Below are 24,995 nucleotides of genomic sequence, written 5' to 3' on the forward strand. Positions count from 1 at the left end.
GTTATAAAATCATGATTTCCTGCATTTGAATACTTGTGGTTTCTCAACTGGTTCCAATATTACAAAAGGTTTTTTTTATAGCTTCTATTAGTTGAAGATGTATAGAAGCTTTTTTCCAAAGTCAGCTAAAAGGAAGTTATGTATTTTTAAAGAATAACTTTTCTCAGAAGACAAGAGTTTTCTTTCACATCTTCTTGTTACAACTCTATTTGATATTTATTTTGTAAACTGCAGGACTGATGTAAATTTACATAAAATGAAATAAATATACTAATAGGATTATTAGTATATATGTTTAATGGAGTTGAAAGAGCCATAGTATATGTTATTACTCAGATAGCCAAATAGTTATTTTCATTAGTCAGCCAAAGACCTCACTATAGATAAAGGAAAAAGTTGAGTTAAGCAGATATTGCGTGTTAAATTTTAGAGTGAGTATTTGTAATTGAAATGTCCTAGCTTTAGGACCACATTTATTTTTTAAAAATTCAAAGAGAAGCAAAACAATTCTGTGAAGAAATTATATGACATAATTTTGAAAACCATCTCCATTTGGGGTATCTGATTATTCCAGAGTGTTGAAAATTGAGAGTGTACCAGAGTGGAATGTATTCTACTGCCTGAAATATATAGCTATGTAACACTTCAAACTGCTGTCAAAGTACAGAAAGCTGTAATGAAAATACAAAGGAGGCTGAGGTGGGTGGGACAGCAAATACTTTGTACAACTAAATAATTTTAATCCTAGGTACTACTGCTAATCCCAAAATACTTATACAAGGCTATATTTTGCCCTCGCTATAAGCCATCTCTCTGTTTTTGGTGGTTTGGTTCTTTGGTTCTTTTCCTTCATGAAAAGGGAATATTGGTGGTCTGTAGCTGTGCCAGGAAAGTCTGTTTTCTACACAGATATGATAACAATCTTACCTCTGAGGAAGATCAAAAAATATTATCTAACAGGCAGTTTGTTTGTAGCATGATTTCACACTGTCAATCACACAAGATACACAGGAGTGTGGGTGTTGAAGTATCCTACATTTGCCCAAAATGTAGGTGTTTCACTGGCCAGATTGAATTGTTTATATTGTGTGAATCAGGCATATTGCAAAGTTCTATTCTATTTAATATTCTTTTTTCTTTTGAGCATATTTTCTATGTATTATGTTATTTTTCTGCAGAGTTCTTTTGCTAGTTTTATATAAATAATACTTCAAAATTAAATTTAAAAGTAATGTTTCTGATAGCTGTTGCCAAGACTTTTTTCCTTATAAAAATCTGCATAAAACTTTTTATTTCCTGCTACTGCAACTTCTGTTCACCTAATGAGAGAATTATATTTTTAAGACAGTTGGCCCTAAACCAGTAAAATATCTTAATAAAAGAATAGCTCTATTATAGAGCAAATAGTTTATTCATGCTCAGGAAGCTGAAGTTAAAGATGCAGTCTGGGTTGGTGTCTGACTCGGAGTTCTAGTTTGTGTTGTGTTCTGCCTCATTCACTGAGGTGGCCCTGCTTGGAGAAGATAAAACACACACACACTTCCTGTCTTCTGTGTGCATTTTTTTGTGCAGTAGTTGTTTCTGGACCAAGAATAGCTGAATTTCCAAGAGGAAGCGCCCACGATCTGAGGGACTGAGATTCAAGAAATGAATATATCTTCTGTAAAAGCTTCTTTTCTAGCAAATGCATCAATCAAAAGGAAGCATCACTAAAAGAAACATTAGGCACCCAGCTGTTAATATCTGTCTTTCTTTCTCAACAGGACAAGATGTATTTTCCAGCCTAAGATACTTAGCGTGTATTTAGTTTTAAAGTTCACTTTTTTATACTGAGTTTTAAAATCATATGCTTCAATAGTTAATACTGAAGGCATAATACTTTTATACAGCCTTCATTCAACAACCTCAAAGAAGTAGGCTGATGGCTGTAGCTTTTTCCTACAGACAAAAAGATATTTATGAAAAAGATGGGATTAGTTAAGAAATTGAGATGTTTTAATTATTTCTCTCCTAGCTGGAAATTATGTCCATGTCTGAGACCTTTTAGCATTCTGACAAAATATATATTGAATAATAGATATGATCATTTATGGTAACATGGCAGGTTGTGGAAGTCCACTGATGTTGGCTCTCTGCTCAGCTGTAGAAATGTACCTGTAGACAGATAAGTGGGGTGCACCCAGCACTTTTCAAGCCTAAATTAGCCAAGAACCCTAAAGCAGGGAGGATAACATCAGCTCACAGGAAAATATAGAAGCATGTAGTCATCTTGAAATTCTTTAAAAAAGCACTTAGGGGTCAACACTCATCTCTCTAGCAAGTCTTAATATTACACATAACCACTAGTGGGAAAAAGGAGTGTCTGTAAAACACAAGGATGAAATTAACAACACAGCATTAACAGACTCTGCAGCATTTCTTGACCCCCTAATTTCCAAGTAGGAATTAAATTCTTCTGGTACTGATAATGTGTGACGCAATATATGATGAATAAGAGAAAAAACAATCACATTGTTGTGCTTTAGTGGGAGCACTTCATGTTGGTTACTAACATTATACTGTCTTGCTGATAGGTTAACAAGTGTGAAGGAAATTACTTGAAGTATGCAGGGTTTTAAGAGGATTTTCAGGTTTCTCATGGTTTGGCCTTTTTTGGGGGTGGGGGAATGATGTGTATGTTGGAAGTTTCAGCTCTGCTCAAATCAGAGATGTTTTTCATATGTGTTAGTGTAATATACATGAACATTTTTGTCTTAAAATAGAGTGAAATGAGATTCAGAGAAAACAAGAATCTTCTCTCTTTCAAGTAAAAAGATTTTTACTCCAAGGCAATTATTTCTGAACAGTTGTTTGTGTCATGTACTTTGTCAATACAGCACTTTCCTTCTTCTTCCAAACACTTCCATGCCATTTCCAGATCTCCAGTGTCTACATTTCATAGCAGTAAAGAGAAAAAGGAGCAGCTTTCAATTTCTCTGCTCAGAGTTTGGACTGTTTCATACAGCTTTTAATTTCAGCTTCTAACTTCTGTTGTTAAACAGAGATGCTGCTCAAAAATAAACATTTGACTGTGGTTTTCCTCCCTATTGCCATAATCATCCTTCTAAATAAGTGTGTTTGCCACAGTGTGTGGTTTTCTGGCAAAACAGAGCTTGGAGATTCTTGGTTAAATCTGAGCTCAAGGTTAAATAATATTTTTATGCACACTTCAGTGACAGGTGAATGCAATCATTGCAATTAAAACTGTCTTTGAGAGCTATGGAAGAGGACAAAAAGGTTCAGGGAAGTGTCTGAAGGAGAACCAAGCTTGTTGTTTAGCAAAAAAATTAAATTTGCTTTGTTTGTGTTTGTTTTTATAGAGGTAGCCCTAGTGGACACATTTTCTAAGAGGTAACAATTATATGAATTATAGCTTAGGTTTTGTTCAAATAGTTTGAGGTAAAACCATACTTAATTCAACATGTGGGGAATTTTTTTGTTGCAGCTCGTTCACTTATTCCCACTGCTAATGACTCAGTTCTGGCATTATAACCCTTTTCCAGGCTTTCACAACTATTATTTTTGGCAGCTGATATTGCCCAGAGCTACCATCTTTCCTTAAACTTATCCAGATCAGGCATTAGTAATAAACCCCCTAGAAAAAATAAAGCTAGATATGTAGAAATCAAAGTTTCTAAGTCAACTAAGCCTTGTGCAAGCTTCAAACTAGAAAGTTTACAGTTTGTGTAGTTCCAAAGCATGAGCTGTATTTTGTATAGGCAATCACATGATGTGTGTCCTTGGTTTCTTATCTCTGGTGTGCAGATGACACTTTGAAACAAACTGTCTCTTGCTCTGGTTGATTTCTTGGCATATTACAACATAGTTAGGAGAAACTGTAAACAAAATAATGAGGAATAATCTTTTCTACTTGCTGACCAATCTGCATTAACTGTTCAGTGATGTTTTTTCTGGCTGCTCAATGATTGCTGAGTTCAGCAATCATTCCTGTGCCTTTCCAGATTTCTCATCATTCACTGCAGAAGTTATCCTACACAGAATCACGGCATGGGTCCGGTGGGAGGGTCCGCAGTGGATCCTCTGGTCAGACCTCCCTATTCAAGAAGGGTCATCCCAGAGCACATGGCACAGGATTGCTTCCAGGTGGTTCTTGAATATCTCCAGGGGTACTCCACAATCTCTCTGAGTCACCCACACAATAAAGATCTTCCTCATACTCAGATGAAACTTCCACTGTGCTAGTTTATACCACAGACCACAGCCTGAACATGAGTTACAAAGTTGTACTTCTTTGTGGCATAATTGTTTTCATCATTACACTTTGCTATCTTTTCCTCAAGAGGAGTTTCAATACATTTACTACCTAATGAGTGGATGGAAATACTGAAGTACCTTTTTTTTTTAATATAGACAGGATGTGTGAAATCCAGTTGAAGTTTTTTCAAGTTTTACTCTGCCTTTATTTTAAACCTTTATTTTTAATGTCTCTACAATTTTTTCATCTATCCTTATTGGTATTTTTATGGTTTTTTGTATTGTAGTGCCACTTAAAAAATTATCTTACTGTACTCTTGAACTTGTTCTTCCAGCTCATTAATCTAGTGGGAATAGAATTCATCACACAGCTTAGCCTCTTCTAAAACTCCCATTACTTTCTATTCTAATGCAATTTTGTGGGATTCTCATTAAGGAAAGAGTTTTGTTTTGAGTTGTAATCTAATAAATATAATCTATATAATATATATAATATAAATATATTTATATAATATAATTTAGTTGTAATCTAATATAATACATATGATAGCTTTGTGAGACTTTCATTGCAAACATATTACTCATGAACATTGATGAGAAAAGTTAATTCAGATTTTGATAGACATTAGGAAACACAAGAAAAAACCAAGTATTCAAATATATTGAATCAGGCTCCTCAAAGAATGCCAAGGTATTTTAAGGACTGAGATTTAAAAGTATGCAGAAATAAATATGGCTGTATGTAAAGTATCTGTGCAACCATGAAAGGCTGCAGCCTTTTGTCAAAAATGAAACGTATCCTCTTGTAATTATGTAATTCCAAGACTTCATGCTATAGGAAGTATGCCAAGTATTACAATATTTAACTAAACTGAAATGTTTTATCACCAGTGGAGATTGTGAAGGTTTAAAAAGAGAAATATATGAGTGTAAATGGCTCCACAATGTAGTATAAAAGGCAGCAGATGATGGAAGAGGCTCTTTGTGTGTTCCTAGTTAACATAGGGGAGTTCTTTGGATGTATCCAGAATTGGAAGGTAGGAACATTGCTATTCTAGTGTAGCAGCCTTGAATGTTTGTCCACAGGCGTTAAACACTCAAATAATATAACACCGAGAAGTTCTGAAAAAAAATCTTAAAGTCTAGCGGCACTGAGAGCAAAAAGAATCACTTTAGTGTGACTTTGAAATATGGCCACAAACTTAATGTGGTATTTCTTATTGCTGCTGCTGTGCACAGCACTATTGTACCATTAGCAACAGAGAACCAAGAAAGATGTTTTCTGGCTCATCAAGACCAGCTTTCTCCCACTGGGGCAATGTTTGTTGCTTTCTCCATGTAATTAACAAATCAAGCTTTTAAAAGTAGCTCTCATGAGCACCAAGGCTGTCCTTGCACATCCCCATCTTTTTTCTGTACAGTTTCTAGCCTTACACTTTATTCATAGGGCAACTCAATTTTGACACAAAATTTCTATAAAGCTTTCTTCTGTTAAATGTTTCTCTCCTGAAGTGTCTTTATGGAACAGTTATGTTCCTGTTGTTTAATTTCATTTAGTCTTCAACTCTCCACAGCAAGAGTTAATACAGTTTTAAGATGAAGAATTGGAAACATGACGTACTTCAGTAGAGTCCCCACTGATGTCTTATACAAATCATTTAATATTTGCCCCTCAATTTTGGAAATATCTCACTTGATGCCTCTCAAGATAGTATTTGCTTTTTCCAGGCTTCATCATACTGCCTGACACTTTTCCAGCTGACATTTACAGATCTTCACCTTTTCCAATTGAATATGCAGCTTATAGACAAATGTGTTGTTATCTTTACACATATGACAGGTGGGTTTTGATGTTAAATCAATCCCTTTTTCTCACACTCTAGTCTTCAAAATTAAATCAGCTCTCCTGATTGATAGTGCAGTGGTTCTCTGTGTTATATATATTACTGGCATCAGAGGTTTACTGACAGTTATCAGATAATTATTTTTTTTGTCCTACATCTTGAACTAAAAAAATTTTAGAGACTGTGGTTGCTCCTTTTGGTCTTTACATATCATTGAGGCTTGACAGATGCAGTTAAAATCCACCTTTCAGGCTCTGTGGTTCCACATGCTAATTCCTCCAGAATTCTTTGGTGATTATTTATGTTCCTTTGCCCTCCCCAGCTTGAACCACTGAGCTCCCTGAATTTTCCTTCTTAACCTTCATTCCTGTTAATTAATCAGCTTACTGTCATCTCCATCTGCATTATAATCTTTACTGAATAACAAGGAAGAATGCTTACAAAACTTTTTCTAAATTTACTTCCATCTCTGCCACATTCTTACTTTTTTCCTGGTTATTTATGTATGTATGTATGTCTATACACAGGAATAAAACAGGTAATAACACATACATATGCAATTTTTTCCTACTATTTGCTTTATGTCAGCTTGACTTTGAGTAATCTTGAGCATGTACAGCTGCCATACCTGTGGATTTCTGCATCTTAATTCTAAAATCTTCATAGCTGACTGAATTTACATTTGTTTTAAATTCATATTCTCATTCACTTTCTTGCTATTACCAAAAAAAGAAAAAGAAAAAAAGACACCTAGAGTACAACCCTTTAAGATCTATACTTTTATTAAAATTGGTTTTCTATTGCCTATAGAAATGCTCATAATAACTTTTCTCCAGTTCAATGATACATCCTGAAATAATCCAAGTGGATTATTTACAGACTTAAATTTAGGGATGTAATTAAGCAGAAGCCACTATGTATTTATTTGGTTTCATTTGCCTTTATTTGTCTAAATAGTCCTTGAAAGAAAAGGTCATGTGCTTACAAATGCTTCATTGTTTCACCCAGGGTTTTCAGCAATGTGTTGGCCCACCACAAAGTGTTGTGTTGTCCATTATAATTTTTTTCTCTGTGTCATTGATTATTTTTATAAACTTATATTTTATTATGTAATAAAACTGAAACAATGAGTTAAAAAAAAAAAAACTAATGATGACTAGAGTGTCTTTGATGCCATGATGTATCTGATGGCTTTTTGGCTGCATAGTACAAATAATGTTTAGATTAATTGTCTTTATTATTCATAGTTTCCATGGTTTCCTGTGGAACAAGCAGGAAGAGAAAGTTGGAAGTGTTAGTCTGCAATGATGTTCTAAAAACATTTTCATTTAAGTCAAGACAGCAAAAGATCCGAGTAATGGTTACAGTTCAGATTTTCTATATGACCATTTACTTTTATTTAGTTCAATTAGTTTTACACTTTTAGCATATCAATTTATATGCATTTTGTTTGCAGTCAAGCATAAAGTAATTCTTCCTTCTTCATTTTATCACAGGTTCCTTGCAGTTTGGAGTACTGGGATGAGCTTCAGAAGTCATTTGTTGCATTCCGGGAATTCAGTCTATCAGAAAGCAAAGTCTGTGAGCTGCAGCTGCCCAGTATCAGCCTTGTGAATGATCAGAAGGAGCTCATAGCCTCTGACCTGTGGAGGATTGTCCTCAACAGCAGCCAGAACGTGGCTGATGACCAAAGGTAATTTTAAAGCAGGAGGGAAAAAGACATCCAATGCTACACTCCTGAGAAATCTGTTTCAGGAGACTTAGAAATCAAGATTTTTTTTTTAATATGTGATAGGAGCAGTTAGTCCTGTGCGAGGCTCAGACTGTGGCACTTCACACAAGGGCATGGAGTGTCCACAAAAAGAGCTTTACTTTAGGTTCATAGGCAGCCTGGCAACATCATAACCATCCATTTTTTGAATACAAGGCTTACTGAGAAGTGCAGACAAAAGAAGGCTTAGGTGCAATCCATCCTATAATGTTTTAGTAAACATTCTTCTTTCATACAATACTTTCACATCACCTTGATTCTCTCCTCAGTGCAAGTCAACAACTATTTTAAAGATATTGAGCAAAATGTTATTATTTCAATAGTGTTGCATTATTATTCACACAGATTGCTTATTATGCTAAAAGGAAAAAAAATTAATCAGTGTTTTTAAACACTGAGGATGCATTTTTCATTATGTTTACAGCCAGAAGCACTGTGCAATGACAGATATTCACTCTGTTTGCCTTCATTCCATTTCGGTTAATATGTAGAGTAAAAGAAATAAGTATAAGTTCTGTCCAGAAACAGCAGTGGAATTGCTTTCAAAGACCTGCTTTACATTTTAGATTTAGAGCAGAAAACCCAAAATTACTCTCTTGGACCATTGCTATTTGATGATTCTTGCTGCTTTTTTATGAATCCAAGCTTCACTGAGTATGTAGCACCCACGTATGTGTTGCATGAAGCTACAGAATTCAGAGAAATCAAGGAATATGAGCATGGCTAACAAAATCAATGAAGAAAATTAAACATCTGGTTTCCATTAATAGCATCAGGTTGGAAATGATTTCTTGATGTTAATTGTGAAAGAATGCATTTTCATCATTGAGAAGTTAAGTGTTTTAGACAAGGTTAATTCCTCTGAATGTGGGACTCTGGCAGAATTGCCTTCCTGGTCAGCTTAACACCACAGAAATGTGAACTCGGTGGGAACTGGAAATGATGTAGTGAAATTTAGTAGATTTTTTTTTTCATCAAGGCATTTAGCACTGTAGTCATGTTTATTGTTTTCTGCTGGAATAGGGTTTATCACTAGATGCAGTGTTTCATTCAGGGAGCTCTGATTAGCTAATGAGCTGTAATTGTTCAGAAATAACAGGAATTAAACTGAAGCATTTGCAGTTCACTGCACAAGATAGCAGGAGATGAATGAAGGCAGCAAAAAACATTTACCTCTCTACAGAGGTAAATAAACATTTACCTCACTACTATTTGAAAGTAAATAAACAGAAGAGGGAAGTCAAAGGAAAGTTCCTTGAACTGACACCTACCTGTCCAGAGGCTGCAAAGTCACTAGTCCTGATACTTTTGTTAGTCTGGGCAATTCATAATAGCTTTAAGAAGTGCAGCTTATACCTACATGAGCTAACAGTAGACTGGAAATTAAAAGATTTGTATAGGTCAGGGTGAGCTGCTGAAGCCAGAAACCTTTGGGATATATGAGGAAACCCTCTGATTTCAGTCAGAGGAGAGAAAAGTTCTATTCCCTGCCCCAGCAGTGTTTTTAATTTGGAGGCACGGGTTTGCTCTCATGATACCATGAGTACTGTGTCCAGTTTTTAGGGCCCAAACTTAAGACGAATGTGGACCTGCTGCAGTGATTCCAGAGAAGAGCCACAAAGATGATCAGAGGGCTGGAGCATCTCTCCTGTGAAGACAGACTGAGAGACTTGGAATTTTTCAGTCTGAGGAAAAAGCATCTCCAAGGAGACCTTAGAGCAGTATTTCAGAACCTAAAAAAGCTGGAGAGAGACTTTTTACAAGGACATGGAGTGATAAGGGGGGATGGATTTAAGCTGAGAGAGGGCAGGTTTAGATTATATATTAGGAAGAAAGTCTTCACTGTGAGGGTGATGAGGCACTGGAACAGGTTGTCCAGAGAAGCTGTGGATGCCTCATCCCTGGAAGTGTTCAAGGCCAGGCTGGGTGAGACTTTGACCATCCTGGTCTAGCCTAGGTTGTCACTGCCCTTGGCAGGCATATTTGAGCTATGATCTTTAAGGTTCCTTCCAACCCAACCCTATCTGTGATCTCTCTCTCTTCAAACAAAGCTGCACTGCAAGCTTTCTTAAGGATGGCTGCAGGAAGGACTGCTGTGGAGGAAGTAGTCCTGACCAGTCAGGAGTGATCCTTCTCAGAAAAACTTCATTGGTCAAAGCAAGAGCAGATGTTCCTCAGATATGAGGCTTTGACCTATGGTGTTTGAGGCACAGTGGCTTTTTCTTGGAAGCAGAGGAAACATGCCAGTGATATATCCCTGACCTGGAGGTTTTGAGACAGGGCCCAAGAAATGACTGTGTATGGTTCCAGCTACAGAACAAATTGAAGATAATGGTTAAGGCCTGAGGGATCATGTTCTGTTGAAAGGAAGCCTCGTGTAGGAGGTGGTGACAGAAACTGTGGACCTGCAGAGAAGACAAACCTTTCTAGATGTCTCGTGGCTTATAGGAAGATCATGTTGGAAGTAACTTTGCTGAAAATGTGGCTTCATCAAACATACTGCTGCTGGTGTGAATGATTTCTTCTCACCAAATACTCTGAAATATGTTCTAGATTCAACTGAACCAGAAAATTCCAGGCTTTCTTGGTTTTGAGAGGGAGACAGTGCCCATGTTGTGGTAAATGTCAAAGTCTTGTTCCTAAAGCCAGCCTTTAACACGGGATTTTGCAGACTTGTGGGAAGAGCCTCAAGGCTTAATGCCAGTGCTGAGTGTTAAACCAGGGAATTCTAATGCTGAGGGATCTGTGAGAGTAAGAAACAAAGGCTGTATAAATGTTGAACCTCAGTTTTTCTTTACACTCACAATAATTTGATGCTAATTACACACTGATTGATTAGCAATTGTAATACACTATTAGTTGTAAAGTATAAAAATTCTTAGTTTTGTTCAAGTTTGTCTTCTTAGTTTGATGTTGCATTTTGAGTCAGACTCTAACCATGCCATGTGCATGCAGCTGCTGCTCAATGATAATATTTTTTCCTTAAAATTCTGCAGGTTTGTTTTTTTTGGTTTTTTTTTTTTTGGTGTGGTAACCTCTGTGATATGCTAATTATTATTGGCAGAGAGCCGACCCGTTGTGGTTTAGTGCTTTATTACTGATTCCTAACACTGGTTATAAAGTATGAAATTTGGTGTCTCATGTGACAGGAAAACAGCAAGGTGTGTGAGAAGATGTAGATTGAGTTGATATGATGAGCAGTAGCTGGCAGGGTGAATTAGAGCAACCAGTAATGAATATGGGAATATGCAAAGATGTCATGCTTCAAATCCTGTGGTATGCAAGTTCTTCTGAGATTGATCAGGAACTAACTGGAAGTATAAAAATCAAGGAGCTGTCTGGTGAAGGGCATAATATACATGGATTTTGTCTGTTTTTGAGAATTTTGTATCCCATTCATTATTTCTATATATGTATAAGGTTTGCATGAACATTTATTTAATGAATGAGCAATTTTAAGTACTAAGTTAAATAATTTAGCATTTCTTTGGGGATGTAATACAGTGTTTGTGAAAGAAATCATATATAGCATTAATGACTGTTTATGGAAGACCTTAAAACAGGGAATTACAAAAAATTATCACAGAATAAATTATTTTTATGGGTTATATTTGCCTGTTGCAGGACTAACAAATCATAATTGAAATTACTTTTTAAGCTCTGTTTGGTTGGTGAGACCCTAAAACCCCTTCCTGGTTTGGTTGGGAATGATTTATAATTTGTTTGTTTAAATGGGTTACATTACAAGATGTTTCATATATTTGTGCATCTTCTGTGTAATTTAAACAGTATTTTTATAATTACTGACATATTAATGTAGAATAGTAATTGAAAGTGCCTTAAGATACAAACCATGAAACAAGTACAAAAACTTTTAAATAAGCCTTAAATTGCTACTTTTTAGAAATTCAAGTGAGGAATCATGATCATGTTTCTTGCTAATTGTTTCAGCTTTTATTCCAAGTCAATGATGTACTGGATTTTGACCTCTAACAATTTGGGTTCAGACCAGTATTTGAGTCATAAATTAAATGAGTTAAGTGGTCTCTTTCTTCTTCCCAGTGGATATTTTCCCATGTTGTAGTTTCATCACAAATGGCAGTTTTGGTTTAAATATTTCTCTCTTAAAATAACAAGAATAATGCAGGTCACTGCTAAGTCATTGTTCTCAGTTGCCTTATGTTTAACTTGAGCTGCTTTGCATGATGTGAAATATCATAATTTATATATGACTTCAAATGTAGATATTTTCCATTTTAAATATTCTGATATTTCTCATCACTTTAAAAAATAAAGAAAAAGGGAAAAGAAAAAAAATCTGGTAATAAAGTCAGGTCAGTTTTATTTTTAATTTCCTCTGATTTTGCCACATTCCTCCTTTAGCATGATGAGCCAAACACAAAGCAGTAGAATCTGGTTCTTTCTCTTCTTTCACGGCTGAAAAATTGTGGACAGTCCACACTTCATTTTGTAGCTCCAAGGAAGCCAAGAAATGTGGGAGTGTTTTTGTATTGTATTCACTTGATGAGCAAATTTTGTTTTCACAATCACATCTTCTGATATTAATGCTCCTACTGTTGTTCACCAAGACTTAATAGAAATTTTCCTGTATTTTCATATAACACTGTTTTATTTGCTGTTTGTGCACAGCATGTGATAAAGGGCTTTGTTTTTTTTATTTTTGTGCTCTCTGCAAAATTTAAGAAAAAAGTGGCAGTGCTACAGGTCTGATGGAAGTCTACCTAGGCAAAAAGTTTAAATGGGATTCAATTTAAAATCAGGGTCATGGTAGTGACTACAGCTCCTCTTTAAAACTGTTTATATTTTGACTTTTTATTACAGATGGGTTTTTTTAAAGAAAATACTATAATAACTTGATTGCTGCTTTTAGTATATTTTGTACTTTAGCTGGTTTATACTGTTACTATATTCTTATTTTCATAATGACATGGGGCTATGATTATTCTGGATATGGTTTCTGGTTGAGTAAAAATCAAATGGACCCCCTCACAGAGAAAACAATTACACTTCAGAAAAAGTCTGGGCAGATGGGAAAACAGTGCTGAAAGATTCTTGTTGCATTTCTTTTCAGATGGTTCCTAGGAGGCTGTTTTCTCTCTGTAGAGACTTTACCTTCTTTGCCATCATGGTTTAAGATGCACTGTCCTGCTCCTCTCAGCCCTCCACTGCCAGCTCTTGTCCCTCCCTGGCAAGGAAGAGGATGCAAGGCCAGTTCTGTCCCATGGGGCAACTTTGTCCCACCCTCATTTGCTGTTTCTCTCTGGTTAAGTTTTTAAGCATCTTGTTGGACTCTGAATTTTGCAGAGTTTCAGTGTTGGGCCTTTTTGATTTCTAAGGTGACTCCATCAGGAAACAAAAAGCAGCTTTGAATCTTTTTGTTCCCAACATTTTAAGCTGCTGAGTATTACCTCTCTGTGGTCTGTTGTTTGTGGGGCACAAAAAATGGAGAAAAAATTGGCTAAATGCTTTACATTATCTCCCTGGTAGGAAGCTCCTGCCACATTTCCTCCTGTATCAAGCATGTCTTGTTGCTCTGTCATCATGCCATTTATGAGTGAGAAGTTACAAAAGTTCCACCACAGTAAAATGCTCAATGAATAAAAAGTAGATATATAAAATTTTACTAAATAAGAAATTAGATTTTGTTTGGTTTTTATTCTATGAAAATATGCATCTCCAAAATACATAAATATATATTAAATAAAAATGCTTACTCACTGATAGGTGAGTCAAGAAATAGGTTTCTGAGGACAATAAATATCTATTTTCAGAATAAACCTCAAATATCAGAAATAAATGTCCTTCTTCTTTACTGCAATCAATGTTGCAGCTGTTCATGAAATTAAGTCTTAATTCAGAATATCAAGGTGCAATTAGTTGTTTTTTTTAAGTTCTTCATAGTTTGGTTTAACATTTGTTTGCACTCATCTACCCCAACAGAAAACTATTTTCATTTCATATGCTCCTAAATTTCTGTTTCTAATCAAATTGCAACAAGCAAACAATCTTAAAATACTAATAGTTACTTTGAAAGAACTAACCAGTTTTACAGATTCAAAAGTAATTAGTTGTCTAAATCAGCATATGAATTTTTGTCCTTTGGATTTGGTTCCTTCCTGTGTTCCAGCAATCTAAGAAATATCCATGGCAGAGCAAGTAAAGCACCCTATTTCTCTGTTACCCAGTCCCATAGATATTTTATCATGTGAACACAAAGAATAATTTTATATCCAAAGGTGCCAGTTCTCAAAAGGCATACAACACTGGTTTTGGAATGTAAACAAGCAATTTAAACAGGTAAATAAGCACAGGAAAGCAGCTAAAATCCTGATTAGGTCATTTATCTTTCATACTTTCCTGACCTAATCCATTCTTAGTATCCTTTCATGATTCTTTAATAATTAGCTAATCTTAGTTGGGTTTTACTGCTGCATAAGTATTTTATGTCCACAAGCCTTAAGATGGATTTAAGCTCTATAAATAAATACTATCCTAGATAGTTACTGCAACACTGAATGATACTGATCAATTTACCTAGCCATGGAATTCCATGCATTTGCAGCTGAACATTTTGAGTACCTACAATATTTGTGCATAATTTTGAAGTGAAACACATTGCAGGATGAAAAATCCAGTCCTAAAAGCTTAAGGTATCTTTCTTGGACAGCCATTCTTCAAATCTAAACTTGTGTTTGAATTTAAATATCTTTAAAATGTTAATGGAAGTGGATTTATGGTGCTTTATAAGACTAATGACTTTCTGACAAAAATATTAAGTTGACCTTAGTCCATCTTTCATTAAATCTTATTTTAAAAATAAAGATATTATTTGACTGAGGATGTGGTTGTAATTCTCTTGAATCAAGTCTAAACTTTTAAACTAAAACTCTTGAGAGCCAAACTTCAAATGAAGTGAGAATGAGGAGCATTAAGGAGAGTTTTTGCTAAATTAGAAAGTTTCTTTGTACTTCTGTGGTGTCTTAGCAGGTTATAGAATTGTGTTCTAGTGTTAGTTCCTCTCAAGAGAGTGAAAGATAATGCTTGGAAAGTCATGGTGTTATGAGTACAGCTATGAAAAAAAATCAGGAGGGTGGCATTTAAAATGTATAGTTAATATGCTAGTAAACAGCTCCAGACTGAGCTTATAGTACTTGGAAATAATTTTTGAATCATTATTTTAGACTGAAAAGGGCAAAGGAAATAAAGCTTAAAAAGGCTAGGGGTTCATACATAGAAGTAGTTTGATGGTTGCAAGTTGGTTTCCTTAAAATCAAGTGGAAAAAACCAAATTCTCTTGACCTTTCATCTCTTTCTTATAGCTTTAATAACAATAATTACTCTGTTTAACCATTTCAACAATTAAAGATACCTGGCATATTTTGGTTTCATTTTCTGCAAATAGGCTTTCTGTTTGTGGTTCAAATATTTGTAAATTGAAAGTGTAGTTTGATAAAAGCATGGATGGATTGCAATTTTGTCTGTTATGGTCTGCTTTGGAAAAAGTACAGACACTGGCATTAGCAGTTAAAATAAAACCATGATGTTGTCTGTGTCAGAAAATGAGTGTGGAACGTCCTCAATTCCTGCTGTAAAGCTTCAAAATCCTGGAAGTGCTGAAGTACTACTTTGTTACCTTCCTTCTGCAGCTCAGAAAGTGAATCTGGCTCCCAAAGCGTGTGTGATCAGCTTGTGACCCCCACGGCGTTAGCGGCTTGCACCAGGGTTGACTCCTGTTTTACTCCTTGGTTTGTGCCATCGCTGAGTGTGTTGATCCAATTTACCTGTTTGGAAGTCCACCTATGCCATCATCTTGATCAGCTGGGCACAGGTATGTACTGCTTTATGGAGAATAGTAAAAACATAGTTCACAGATGCTGCTTAAGCACTCTCCTGCTCTGTGTAGTCCCCATTTCCCCATTCAAACAGGCATTGTTGAAACAAGCCATCACAAACAGCCACCAGTGGCACAGGCTTCAGGGTGAAACCAATGACTTGTGTGTGCTGAGCCTGTCCACAGGGCTGGCAGTGAGGCTGGAAGAGCAGCCCCTTCCTGCCCCCGGAACGGGTAACTGTAGAAGCCGTCTGTTTTCCATAGTCTGATTAGGGACAGCAGGTGCCACTGCACTTTTGAGCCATCTTAGTGAATGAATTTGATCTTTTACATTTTCCAGTGTATTAACAGTACTGTTAAAATACTTGAAGATTTTGCAACCCGCTTAGTAAAAATTCCTTGGAAGAGCTCTGAGAACTGCAGATTTAAGTTATTTCAGTTATGATCACTTTTGGAGCTACATCTGGTTTTATTCAGTGCTCTCTGTCATTGCATTAATGGCAAATACATTCCAAGAGATCTTTAGATTACTGTCTGATTTTCAAATGCCGGGAATGCTTTCTATGGAAGATGGGCAAACTTCTTGGATAATTTTGACAGGGGCAGCTTTCTTTGTGTGTAGTTTTTGTGTTTCTGCAAGTATTATAATATATTCATTATTAAATCATACCAAGACTGACATTCAATGACTAGCAAATAATTTCTTCTCTGTCAGCTACCTCTCTCAGTACGTAATCTTCCTCGCTATTACAGTCCAATCTCAGATGCTCAGTCTTTCAAATTACATGTACTGGAAAAGGCAAAAATCAGATTAAAAATCAAATGCAGCTGGTTTATTTCTCAGCGTTGACTGAGCTTATGCTGTTGTTACTGTTGTTATAGCATCTAAAGGCCTTAAGTTTTGGGGCTCCTTTGTGCTGTGTTATACACAAAGGGAGCACAAAAGTTGTTGTATCCATTACAGTTTGTAGAATAACAGGGCTTGATCCTGGATAGGGATGAGTGTTTTGGTTCCAAATCTGTAGAGCACTAGAGCATACACTAATTTTAAGCATGTGAGTAGTTCCAGCAACATAAATAATAGCATCAATGGAAATATTCACATGCTTAATGTTACACAAGGGGTGTACGTGCCGTGCAGTGTCTGCTGCCTCAGTGCTCAGCGCTTTGCACGACTGAGACTTCAACAGACATGATAAGATCTTTTTTGTGATACATTTCTCATGCTTTAGTCTCAAGATACTGTTTTGTTTCATTTCTAATATTATGGGGTAGTATGTGACATTTCAGTGGGTTTGTGGTCTTGAACTGTCCATAATTGCAGCAAAGGCAACTTCCAATGTGGAGCCAGTTGGCCTGCACGGTCACATGTCAGCAAATGCTGTATTGCCAATTTTTATTGTGTTTGCAATGTGCCGTGTGTGGAATATCATATACACCTTCTGTAGCAAAAATTCTCACAAAAATACGCTCCATATAGGTGGCAATCTGGAGCATTGAGCAGTGTGCAGATAAAGCAGTTTCGCTGGCTAGTTTATTTACCATGAAAAGATTTTGCTCTGCAGATACTTTTTGTTTGCAGCTGCTATTAATTATGATACTGTTTTACATCTAACAAACTGTGAACAGGATTCATTTCAGATTTCAGAAATGTCAACTCTTTGATAGATTTACTTGTTTTCATCTTATGTACAAGCAGTAAAGCACCATTTACAAAAACATAAAGAATGCAGCAATGGTTCTAGTCTTGTTTGTTCTTTTACTTTTCAGCACCACCAAAGTTTCTTCAGCCATTTTTATCTGATAAGAACATGCCATCTGAACTAGAATACATGATAGTTTCCTTTGATGAGCCTCATGTATATCTTCGTCAGTGGAACGATGAGTCAGTGTTCCAGGAGATCCAGTTTTCAACTCAAGCTGACTGTAAACTTCTGGAGTGTCGAAATGTGACCATGCAAAGTGTTGTGAAACCTTTCAAAATCTGGGGGCAGATTGCTGTTTCCAGCAGCACAGCAGGAAGGCTGTTTGACTGCACGATAATGGTTGACCCTATTTTCATCAGCTTTGGCCAATATGCACTTCATTCTCTAAATACAGCAATTCAAGCTTGGCAACAGGTATGCAAACATAATAATGAGAAAAAATATAGCTACTGTGATTACTATAATAGCAAACAAGAATATCAACTGCTTTCATTAAAATATTTCAGGATGTAAAAACCTTAACTTACAATGAAATTGTTTTTTCCTAACATTAATTCAGCAATGAAAATTAGGAAAAAAGTATGTAAAGGTAAGTGTAGCCAGAACGGCCCGGATTTCAGTGAAACTACATGGATTCATATCAGAATAATCAAAACCTTGGTCTTGAAATGCAAAATAATCCATTAATTTATGAAAAGGTGAATGCCTTTTCATGATACATCAGCTCAGCTCAGTCTGAGCAACAGCACATATTGTTTCCAGCTACTACTTCCATCCTTATTGAAGTTCAACACTAGTTTCACGTTACATTCTGTGCAAGCAGCATTAATGGCTGAAGCCAGTCCCAGTATAAGAAACTTGCTTCTGCAATGACCCCTCAAAGGCCTGTAATTCCCTGACTCCACTATAGCCTTGAAATCAAATCATTCTCTTCATCTGCCTGAAGACCTATGTGGAGCCTGGGAATTAATTACCTATCATGGCACTACAATAACAAAGCCCCCAAAAAAGGATAAAACATCTGTTTTATATCAAAAGATTCTTTTTTAAGGGCATTCCATGGTTTTCTTGTTGCAAAAGGACATTCATAAAACAAGATCTAGTGTGATTTAAATCTTCACAGCTGGCTCAAATATCAATGTGAACAAAAATCTTTGTAGCTCCAATTTCTGTTTTTTGTCATATTTTGAACAATGCTTTTAATAAAAAACAAACATAGAAAGTATAAGAGAGTCCTTGTAGGCTGTTTAAACCCAAAATATTTCTGACTTAGAACTAGTCCCTCATCTAAGACATGTGTGGCAACTACTGCAAAATGGCCTTCAGAAAGGTCAGTTTCCTCTAAAGATGGGGGAAAAAAGATCTCTCAGACATAGCTATACATATAAATAAAATATGGTGCATAAATATTTAAATGTTTTAAACCACATCACAGTGTGAATGACTGACTGACTATTCTGTGCCTTGAAGGAATATTTTGAGTTGAAAAAAATGGAATTGTATATTTGATTAAGTAGAGCCATATGTCGCATGGTATATTGCTGACAGGTACATTCTATGAATAGTTGGTACTGATTTATACATGGATTTGGCAATGTTAACATGAGCCACAGGAGGATATAATTCTGTAATTGTTGCTGTAATTTTCTCGTTTCCCCTCATGTCAGGGGTACTTGCCACCATGTTCTGATGTGGTGGGTATCTAGCCCAGAGTATTTGAGATTAAAAACTTGCATCGCTTTGAAATTAGGGAACAGTTAACACACAAGTGGGTTCAAAATAGCTTATTAAATTAATTGTTGCCAAGATGTTTTTTATGTGACTTTACCTCCAGTTTGAGGGGGTTGGCATGCCCTGAACAGGGAGGAAATACATTTTCCAATAGTAAGCATTGTTTGATGTCTGCTGTTCACACAAAATGCAGTATAAATGCTACAACTAGAAGCATGAATTTAATAACCGGGAAAGGTTATTTGAATTCTCCACATATTTTTTACTGGATTAAAATCTGCAACAAGTGATGTTGGAGTCAGTAGACAGACAGATGAAGCATGAAACAATTTGGCCACGCACCTTTAGGTCAGGAGTTCAGAATTAACAGAAGCCTCTGTCAGTGTCTTTGTTTCCTAGATATGGACTGGTTTTTGTTGTTTTTGGTTTTTTTGGGGTTTTTTGTTTGTTTTTTTGTTTGTTTGTTTGTTTGTTTTTTGGTGTTTTTTTTTTTTTTTTTTTTTTTTTTTTGTTGGTGGGGGTTTTTTTTAATTAAGTAATGGTGAGCATTTTGTAAGTACATTAAGCCTAAAAAATACCAGGCTTTATACTTCTAAGTCACATGCTGAAAATCTGAGAGGATTAGCACTTTTTAAAAACAGTTTCCCTTTATGACATATTTCACTGTCTAATCTGAAATCCCTGTTTAACTACAAGCAGTAACTGGCTAATGCACATCTAAATACAAAGCTAGAGTAATGGGTTTAATAATTAAATACCTGGGCAAGGAACTTCAATATTGTTATTAATTTAGTTTTATTATTTAATAATAATACAGTTACTATCAGGTGAGACAGCAAATGCATGTTTCCTGTGAACATACATTGGTGGAGCGTGTGGTTTTTTTCCCTTTATTTGGGCATTTAAGCCTTCATGAATTGTTGTACAGCCTTATTGTTTTGAGATATCTAGAGACAGAGGTCAGCTGAGAAAACAGCTCTCCAGGTGTGGTACAAAGTGTTTTTTCTGGGAAAAAGCTTTTCCTTTGTGGTCTCACATAAACCAAGCATTGCAGCTCTTTTCCCAAACTCCTCAGAAGTTAGAAAAGCTCCTGGTTTAAACCTGTTTTAGACCACTGGAGCTTCTTTTCTTCAAGGTCTGCATGGTGCTTAACCTTTCTGTTGGCAATTGCATAAGTTTTCTTTAAGAGCTGGGATCAGTCGAAATGCCGTCTGTGATCGTAGTGGTTTCCCCACCTTCCTACAATAAGCACAGAGAACAAAGGGAAAAGGATACAGAAGGTTTCTACCTGATAATGCCAGGGCATGGCTATGAGAGTGAAGTTTAAAGAATCCTGAGGAAAATGTTCTTTTCTCTTAGAGAGTCTTCAAGGGAGACAAATTGCAAAAGATTTTCTGGGAAAAAAGCCATTACTAGGTAATGGTATGTGTGTCTCAGTGTGTACATGAGAGGGAGACAAAAAGCTTGCACAAGTCTTTGGTAGCTTGTGAAGCACAAAAAAAATAACTTTGTGCATATAAGGAGGCCTAGGTTTTTATGGTGTGGGCTTTTTCCAGATCCAGAAATGCTTTGAAATAGCTGTGAGCTAAAACACAAGCAAAAAGTCCTGAGACTGGAAAAGCCTGGTGACTAGTATTATGTGGGATGTTTTTCCCCTCTGCATAGAATTCACAAAATATTTGAAAGACCAATAAAGGAGAGACACTTTCCAGGCCTCTCTGAGAGAAAATAACAGCTGAAAAATGATCTAAAGAGGGGCAGGAAATTGTCCCCCAGGAACTGACCCTAATTGTATCTCATTCAGGCTGTTAATCTTTTGCTGAGTCTTTTGATATGCTGTTTTAATTCAGAGAGGGTTTTTTTCCTAATCCACACTTAGGTGTTTTCAGCTACTGGCATCATCATTCAGCTCTTCAGCATCATTGCCACACAAATGGCCTGGTTCTATGTGGTTGTATTGTGCCGGGTTTCTCTAGACATTCTTTTATCAATCAAGATATCAAGATGTCTTCATCCTTTTGCTGGCTTTTTTTTTTTTTTCCCCTCCTTTTGTGCTTACTCTAGAAGCTTCTACTGTCAGACTTGAGCAGCAATGTGGGATCCAGTTCCCTGTGATGGGTACAGGGTGCTGCTGCAGATCCCTAAGGACAAAGAAGCATGGGTGTCCAGTGCACAGTTGCCACACTGAGCTAAAACATCCTCAAGCTTCCTTGATGTTCCTTTAGTCATCTGTTGTTATCAAGACTGGAGGCATCAGTAGCTTTCTCTCAAGCCTTGGCAGTACAGAGCATTGTCCTATTATGCAAATATTGGTGTTTCCTTGGGTAAAACTTTGGAACTATTATAAAAATGGAACTTAAAATACCTCTTCACTTTACTTTGAGAACTGTTGTTGTTGAAAGCATTGAATTCTAGTAGCAAATCTAGCTTTCAAGACTAATGATTAATGGCAGTCATTCATCAGCCCCAAAATGTGTGCAAGTGTGGTAATAATTCCTGATAGGATAACATTCCCCAAGCAGAAGTTAGAAGTTCTACGCATGCCAAAAACTCACTGGATTCTCTTTTCCCTCTGGGAAATGCAAAAACCTACAGTATGTGTTTACTTACTTGACATGAAGTTAGCTACTAAGGTAAAAAGAAGGAAGTTCATCTCCATCTTATGGCATTGTTCTTTCAGTCTCTGTGTATCAAGAAGAAATTGTATTGGAGTGAAAAGAAAAAGCTTTTCTTAAATTCCCCTGGGCTTGTGTATAGGTTTGACTCTAACAACATGCTGAGCTCTGTGAATAGTAAATCCTCCCTTTTAAAAAGAACATTTTGCAAAGCTGTAGCAGGAAAATACATATATTTGTGGTAGACTTATGGGTATGTGGGTATGGCAACTTGACAGTAAAAAGTCGTAGATCCTCCACTAGAAAATGCCAAAATAAACTCTGCACTCACTGTAAATGTCAGCCTTTAGCACACTCAGATCTGCTACTGAATGTGATACAGACATACTGCTCTGTAAAGAGTTTTGCTTCTTGGAAGAAATGCAGTTTTGGTTATGCTCACCTGGCTCCTGTTTCACAAAAGATTAGCAGAAGAAGTAATGAGATTTGGGAAGAAGTTCTAATCTGAATTTTCTCATGCTAAAATGTTCCTAGGGTGAATAGTATTTGCACAAACACTCCCAGGCAGTCATCCTGACATTCAGTTACAAAAGGAATTACAACCTGCCTTGATTAAGGACAAAGAGGCAACAGACACAAACTAAACCACAGGAAGTTCTAGCTGAGCATCATGAAAAACATCTTAACTGTGAGGGTGACCAGTCACTGGAACAGATTGCCCAGAGAGGTTGTGGGGTCTCCTTCTCTGGAGATATTTAAAAGCTGCCTGTATGGGATCCTGTGCAGCTTGCTCCAGGTGAACCTGCTTTAACAGGGGCATTGGACTTGGTGGCCTCCAGAGGTCCCTTCTAGCCCCAGACTAGAATCCTGTAGATTCACCTCAGGTTCTTCTGGAGAAACAAGTAGTGAACTTGCATTCAAGGATGCTAAACTGGACATACCTTGCGCGCTTCACTTCTCAGAAAAACTTCCATGTGCATCACCCCGTAATGTGCTACAAGCAATGCACCAAACTGGTTTTCAAGGATAACTAAGGCTGCATAGGGATCTATGAGGAAATATTTCTCTCCCTCTTGCTTGATCTCTGAATTTCTGCAGGCTTCCAGGCACATTTTTATCGAAGAGCTAAGGGATCCATATGATTTAGAGGCAGGGAAGGCACTGGCTTTGTAATATCCATTTAAAAGGTCCACTGAGAGTGCAAGGAGGGGAAGCAAAATCAGCTCTCAAAATCCATGGAGGTTCCATAAGTTAGAGAAAATGTCATGGGAAGAAAGGATGAGAAATGAGTAACTTAGCTGTGTTGTGAAGAGGGAAACCAACCAACAGAAAAATATTGTCAGTGTGCTAGGAAAGATGGGTCAGTAAGAGGTAACAAAAACAACAAGAAGATTAATATTTTGTGTTAGAACCATGAAATTGCATAAAGACTATCCAAATGTTGGTTTCTTTGAGCACTTGTTGCAGTTGCTAGATAGTTGCTTTTAAGTGGAAGGTGCCAGCCCACTCGTGACTAGGGCAGAAATATATGAGAGATGATCTCCAAATCAAATTGTCAGTCACACTTTGACCTCTCCCATACAGGGGATTATAGCTCGTGCCTTCGGGGTAGAAGACCTGTAGCTGTGGCAATTTTTATGACTATCATATGGTATCATTGTGCCAAGAGAGTGACAAGCAGACAGATGAAAAGCAGCAGGAGAGAGGGGTGGAAAGATGCTGGAGAAAAAATATTGTAAAATCTAAAATAATTTTTTGTTCCTATTAAATGGCATGTTACATTTCCAAACTAGCCTTATGGAGCTGTGAAAATAATCTACGTATGTCTCCTTTTTTTCTTTTGTTGTCTTTTCAAGTGATGTGGTATCAGGAAAGAGGGAGACTTCTGCTGATCCACAGCAATATTTCAAAGTAGAAGCAGAAGCTGGGAACCAGGAACTGTAAACCTGTTGGCCTGAGAGCTCAGTTGTCAGACACTGAGAAACCTCTGCATTCCTCTCTGCTCAGGCTGTTCTACCCTGTCTGCCCTATGTAACATCATTTCCCACTGAATTTAATGTTGTTGAAGTTGTTTACCCAGATGAGAAAATTTGGTTTTATTGTAGTTTTAAATCTTTAAGATTTGCATTACAGAAACATAAAATAAAATATTTTAAGTCTTAGGGTATATTTTGTCAACTCAGAAACTAGATTTTGCAGAGATTACTATGAGGCCAAAGCTGAGGGAAGAGATCTTGCATTTCTGTGTTGTAACAGTCGCCACTGGGCAGGCAGCTGCCAAATGTCCTGCAACTGACATTGATTCTTCCTGGCTTTCCCATCCCTTTCCTTTCAGAACCGATGCCCCGAGGCAGAGGAGTTTGTCTTCAGCCATTTTGTGATCTGTAATGACACCCAAGAGACGCTGAGGTTTGGCCAGGTGGATACTGATGAGAATATTTTGCTGGCTACTCTCCACAGTCACCAGTACAGCTGGCGCTCACACAAGTCCCCACAGGTATGTCACAAACAGCCCTTCCAGGGCAGCCTTTGCTAAGGCTGGTGGTGGCTTCATGCGCCGATTCTTTGGTTTTCTCTGTGGTCTCAACCATCTCTAAAGCTCCAGTTCCTTCAGGAGTCACACACTGCGGCTGCAACACAGAGAAAAGGTAAACAAAGTGTGAGGAAAGCCAGAAGTCTTTAAAAGTTGCTCAAGGGTAGAACTGGATGTGCACTTTTTGTAAAACAAAGCAGTTGTGTGAAGCTTCTGAAAAAAGGAAAGACAACTTGCCAGGTTTCTATAGCTAAGCGATCCGTGTTTCCTGAGATGTACATTAGAGATTTGGGGAATTTTTTTAACCAGTTGTTTTTACCAGAAGCATCTGTTCACTGAAATTGTTTGCAGAAGAGGGTCAAACTGGACAAAGCTCTCAACTTAGTGCTTCCCTTAGAAAAGATTTGAAATTGTCAGAAACACCCCACTTATAGAGTTTAAATAATACAGTTTCTGGGTTATTGGATTTTTGTTTTTAAGGATAAACACTGAAACTGAAATAAAATACTTTTAAACTATCAACAGGAAGTATTTCAATGAAACTTTGGAATCATTTAAGTTGGAAAGACCTTTAAAATCGAGTCCAACCCAATACTGCCAAGTCTACCACTAAACCATGTCCCTAAGTGCCACATCTTTTAAAGACTTTCAGGGATGGTGACTCAGCCATTCCCTGGGCAGCCTGTTCC

The 24,995-nt window shown here is 36.8% G+C and overlaps 1 protein-coding gene across 7 annotated transcripts in view; it reads left to right on the forward strand.

Annotated features, from left to right (window-relative positions):
* The window catches only part of VPS13B (vacuolar protein sorting 13 homolog B), a 431,824-nt gene that overhangs the window by 360,472 nt on the left and 46,357 nt on the right, over positions 1–24,995 (forward strand). For all 7 annotated transcript variants that reach the window (XR_009488944.1, XM_059864515.1, XM_059864541.1 and 4 more), the window contains exons 40-43: positions 7,595–7,791; positions 15,537–15,718; positions 17,492–17,841; positions 24,109–24,270. Coding sequence is in view for 6 of the 7 variants with exons in the window: in XM_059864515.1 (XP_059720498.1) it covers positions 7,595–7,791; positions 15,537–15,718; positions 17,492–17,841; positions 24,109–24,270 (891 nt within the window). In the remaining variant the exon portion in view is untranslated. The remainder of the gene's footprint in view (positions 1–7,594; positions 7,792–15,536; positions 15,719–17,491; positions 17,842–24,108; positions 24,271–24,995) is intronic.

Source organism: Haemorhous mexicanus, chromosome 1, assembly GCF_027477595.1.
Source record: "Haemorhous mexicanus isolate bHaeMex1 chromosome 1, bHaeMex1.pri, whole genome shotgun sequence".
Lineage (NCBI taxonomy): Eukaryota > Metazoa > Chordata > Aves > Passeriformes > Fringillidae > Haemorhous > Haemorhous mexicanus.